Source organism: Biomphalaria glabrata, chromosome 10, assembly GCF_947242115.1.
Source record: "Biomphalaria glabrata chromosome 10, xgBioGlab47.1, whole genome shotgun sequence".
Taxonomy (NCBI): Eukaryota; Metazoa; Mollusca; class Gastropoda; family Planorbidae; genus Biomphalaria; species Biomphalaria glabrata.
Window position 1 is genome coordinate 16,440,301 of NC_074720.1, and position 5,051 is coordinate 16,445,351.

Here is a 5,051-nt window from a genome sequence, read left to right on the forward strand (position 1 = left end):
GTCAGTCACACTTCAGTATCGGCCATCGCTCCCACGTTACTTTATTTTACTTAATTTGATCTGACTTTTTTAATAGGATGAATAATGAAATTTAGATGTCAGGAGAATGCTTTTCTACACTGAACAATGTTAGAAAACGCTTGGCGTTGGGGCTGCAACCCGAACCCCACTGGGGGAGCTTACAGCACTCCCCCAGAACCCCTAGCTGCCAAGACAAAAGACTTTTTTTTTTTTAGAAACACGGCTCTAAATATAATATACACTTTTTGTTATACTCATATATATATATATATGCGTGTGTGTGTGTGTGTGCGTTTATACATAGGGTTAGGGTTTACTGGGCGTTATGGTTAGGGTTTGGAAGAAAATCGCCCCCTCCAAAAAAAAGTTCTGGATCCCCAAGTGTCATGGTTCATGGTGGTATTTAAAATAAAACAACGTTAAAGACTTTTTGTATTTGCATACTTGTGCCAGATAGAATGGCTCATTTAGACATAATACGTTGATCTTCCCAATGTCAAGGTCAAGAAGAGAAAAGCGAAAACAAACCTCCCCTTGATGACTTATGTCCATTTCAAACTGTTCGTATGATGTGGCAGGTAAGCAGCAATGGTGACTTAAGATGTCTGTCAGGCTTGTCGCATGCTCCACCAATAAAGCGGGTTGAGATCATAAAAACATTATTGTTTGCTCTGTTTAGCTTTGACATGACAAATGACATCTACACACCCCTAACATCTACATTCACCTGAAAACTATATACCTGACATCTATATAATCTGACATTTTACATCTGAGATTTAAATACCCGTGACATCTATATACAACTCACATTTATACATTTATAAAAAAAACACATGACATTTATACATACGAAATCTATATATACCGTACATCTATATACATCTGACCTCTATAAAGGCTCTATATACACTTGGCATCCGCATACACCTGACATCTATACACGCATGATTTCTACATGGCCCCAGAAATCTATATACAATACACCTGACATCTATACACCTGAAATCTAAAAACACCTGAAATCTATATACACCTGACATATATACACATGACATGTACATATACCTTACATTTATACACCTTATATGCATAAACACCTGACATCTATTCATCTGAGATCTACATACCCCTGATATCTATATTGACCTGACATCTATACACCTGACATCTATATTTACATACACCTGACTTTAAAATACCTGAAACCTATATACACCTTACTTACATCGACCTACACCTTACATTTATACACCTCATATCTTACACCTTACATCTGTATAAACCTGACATCTATACACCTGACATCTATACTTCTGAAGAGTAAACGTCAAAAATTGTTTGGGCGGCTGCTTACAACTACTGTGGGGATCAATAAGAATTGACCACGTGACCTGTTGTTCACCTTAATGCACTGACATTACCTTCTAGAACCATGAAGTCGCCATTCTGAAATTCTATGAGTTATTTCTAATATCCTCGTCAAGGGTAACAACATGTTATCTCTATACGACACGGCCTACCCAAGCTTCCGGTCTGCCCCAGGCCGTGTTGTTGTCTTCTGCTGTAGTGAAAAACACAAACAAATGCCAGAGTTATCCTCATCTATCCCACCCCAGTTTTCAGAACACCAACACTCTAGCGACGAAGTCAACAACAACATCACCCAGTTTTCAGAACACCAACACTCTAGCGACCAAGTCAACACCAACACTCTAGCGACCAAGTCAACACCAACATCACCCAGTTTTCAGAACACCAACACTCTAGCAACCAAGTCAACACCAACATCACCCAGTTTTCAGAACACCAACACTCTAGCGACCAAGTCAACAACAACACTGTAGTGACCAAGTCAACACCAACACTCTAGTGACCAAGTCAACACCAACACTGTAGTGACCAAGTCAACACCAACACTCTAGTGACCAAGTCAACACCAACACTCTAGCGACCAAGTCAACACCAACACTCTAGCGACCAAGTCAACACCAACACTCTAGTGACCAAGTCAACACCAACACTCTAGTGACCAAGTCAACACCAACACTCTAGCGACCAAGTCAACACCTACATCACCCAGTTTTCAGAACACCAACACTCTAGCGACCAAGTCAACAACAACACTCTAGCGACCAAGTCAACACCAACACTCTAGCGACCAAGTCAACACCAACACTCTAGCGACCAAGTCAACAACAACATCACCCAGTTTTCAGAACACCAACACTCTAGCGACCAAGTCAACACCAACATCACCCAGTTTTCAGAACACCAACACTCTAGTGACCAAGTCAACACCAACACTCTAGCGACCAAGTCAACACCAACATCACCCAGTTTTCAGAACACCAACACTCTAGCGACCAAGTCAACACCAACATCACCCAGTTTTCAGAACACCAACACTCTAGCGACCAAGTCAACACCAACATCACCCAGTTTTCAGAACACCAACACTCTAGCGACCAAGTCAACACCAACACTCTAGCGACCAAGTCAACACCAACATCACCCAGTTTTCAGAACACCAACACTCTAGTGACCAAGTCAACACCAACACTCTAGCGACCAAGTCAACACCAACATCACCCAGTTTTCAGAACACCAACACTCTAGCGACCAAGTCAACACCAACATCACCCAGTTTTCAGAACACCAACACGCTAGCGACCAAGTCAACACCAACATCACCCAGTTTTCAGAACACCAACACTCTAGCGACCAAGTCAACACCAACACTCTAGCGACCAAGTCAACAACAACATCGGCAATTGTCACAAGTCAAGCGTGACATGTGCAACTTTCTTTCACCGCGATCGAACGTGCTTTTAATCAGCCATGCGTGCAAAGTAAGACAAATTAATGCACAGAAAATGAGACGCGGCCGGCGAGGTGACATCAAAGGAGACTGCCGCTGGCGAAATTTTTTTGTTCTCCCGATGTTCAACCGTCCATGGAAAGTTTGGGGAAGCCACTTACTAGCTTTTAGCCAGACTTTCTCGTCAACAACGCACGTAGGTCATCACAACCAATCAAAAAGTTGGTGCGCAGAATCGTATCATATGAGAGCGTCCTTGTACAACCTAGAATTATGTATCATCTGGTCTATGGCATGGGTTTGCAACATAGTTCTCTAACCATGGCCGGTTCTAACATTATTTTAGTGCCAGTGTCGCGTGCCGCCCAAGAGTGGTAAGAGAACATTTGATCATTGGTATTTCTCCGGTTTGACGTTGCTTGTTAGCCTTGTCTGGATACCCAACTAGTAGAAGGAACCCCTACTGCCCTACAGCTATACCCAATTAGTAGAAGGAACCTCTACTGCCCTACAGCTATACCCAACTAGTAGAAGGAACCTCTACTGCCCTACAGCTATACCCAACAAGTAGAAGGAACCTCTACTGCCCTACAGCTTTACCCAACTAGAAGAAGGAACCTCTACTGCCCTGCAGCTATACCCAAACATTTGTAAGCCTTAGGGAGTAATCCTTTAGGAAAATTCAGGAGCCGGCGACCCTTAGACAGCCAGCATCACAGAGTGCTACACCCTGACAGAGCCTGCGAAGCCGCTGATCCCTAACTGTATCGGCACTTGCTGATTCTTTGGGCACATCAGCTGCTTGGAGAGGGCGGTGGAGGTGCTATGAGGGCGTCATCGTTCTGACCATAGCTGATGCCCAGGCATTCATCTCATTTGCATGCGAAGATCCATACACCTAAAGAGAAAGAGAGAGAACGAGAGAGAAACAATGTGAGATGGCTGATGATGATGATGATAATCCTTCCCTGGACATATTTTGTATTTGTGTGTGTTCGTACGTATATGTCAGTGTGGGTGTGGGTGTGTCGTTTTGACTTTAAAAAAATGTCTAGTGCTCAATGTTAATACAATTATCAATTAATTTTAGACTTGTCAATGTATACATCAGACTTATCAACCAGTGGGAGGCACGAGGTAATCTCAAAGACAAACGGGTAGGGGCCGAAACGGGGTGATTTGTTTTAAAAGGGAAAAAAAAAGTTATATTTTCATAGTAGTTATCAATCCTTGTTTGAATGTTAGTCCAAGTACAATGACATTATTTAAAATGTTTTAAAATTCAGATATTTTAAGCATGAGTCGACGTTACATTTTCTAACAAGACCAGTGTAAAATGTAAACCTTTTTCACGTCTGCAACACTTGTAGCTCAAAACAGTTTGAAGAAGACATTTCAAAACTTGGCTACCGTGATCAACTAAGCACCTTTCACGGTCGAAACCAAAGCGGTTACATTTACCAAAAAGAATTTTTTTTATTCGCAATCTGGTTTTTAAAGTCGACATATCAAAAAAGTAGAAGATTAAACTTTCTGCTGTTTTAACCTTTTTTTTTTGTGCGAGCATTTCTCTTTGGCACAAAACTTGTATACAATTTATTTTTTGGTCCTATGAAGCCCTAATTGACTGAATAGGTGTTTGTTGTTTGTTGTTTGTTGTTGTTGTAAGAAATGTATTTCAATGTAAGTGTCACTCTTTAAGGTACAAGAATTCATGAGCATTGCGTCCAATTTTTTGGGGGGGAGTCCGAAGCATTATTTGAATGATCTAAGTGATCAACTGTTAACACATGCACCTTGTCTATGTTCAACTGTTAACACATACACCTTGACTATGTTCAACTGTTAACACATACACCTTGTCTATGTTCAACTGTTAACACATACACCTTGTCTATGTTCAACTGTTAACACATGCACCTTGACTATGTTCAACTGTTAACACATGCACCTTGACTATGTTCAACTGTTAACACATGCACCTTGTCTATGTTCAACTGTTAACACATACACCTTGACTATGTTCAACTGTTAACACATACACCTTGTCTATGTTCAACTGTTAACACATACACCTTGACTATGTTCAACTGTTAACACATGCACCTTGACTATGTTCAACTGTTAACACATACACCTTGTCTATGTTCAACTGTTAACACATGCACCTTGTCTATGTTCAACTGTTAACACATGCACCTTGTCTATG

General features: G+C 41.2%; 1 protein-coding gene across 1 annotated transcript; it reads left to right on the forward strand.

Moving 5' to 3' along the window:
* Positions 1-1,517: 1,517 nt before the first annotated feature.
* LOC129928766 (integumentary mucin C.1-like) lies at positions 1,518-2,512 on the forward strand. Its single transcript, XM_056044568.1, has 2 exons — positions 1,518-1,864; positions 2,257-2,512. Exons 1-2 carry the CDS (start codon positions 1,518-1,520, stop codon positions 2,510-2,512), a joined length of 603 nt encoding a protein of 200 aa, XP_055900543.1.
* The last annotated feature ends 2,539 nt before the right edge of the window (positions 2,513-5,051 follow it).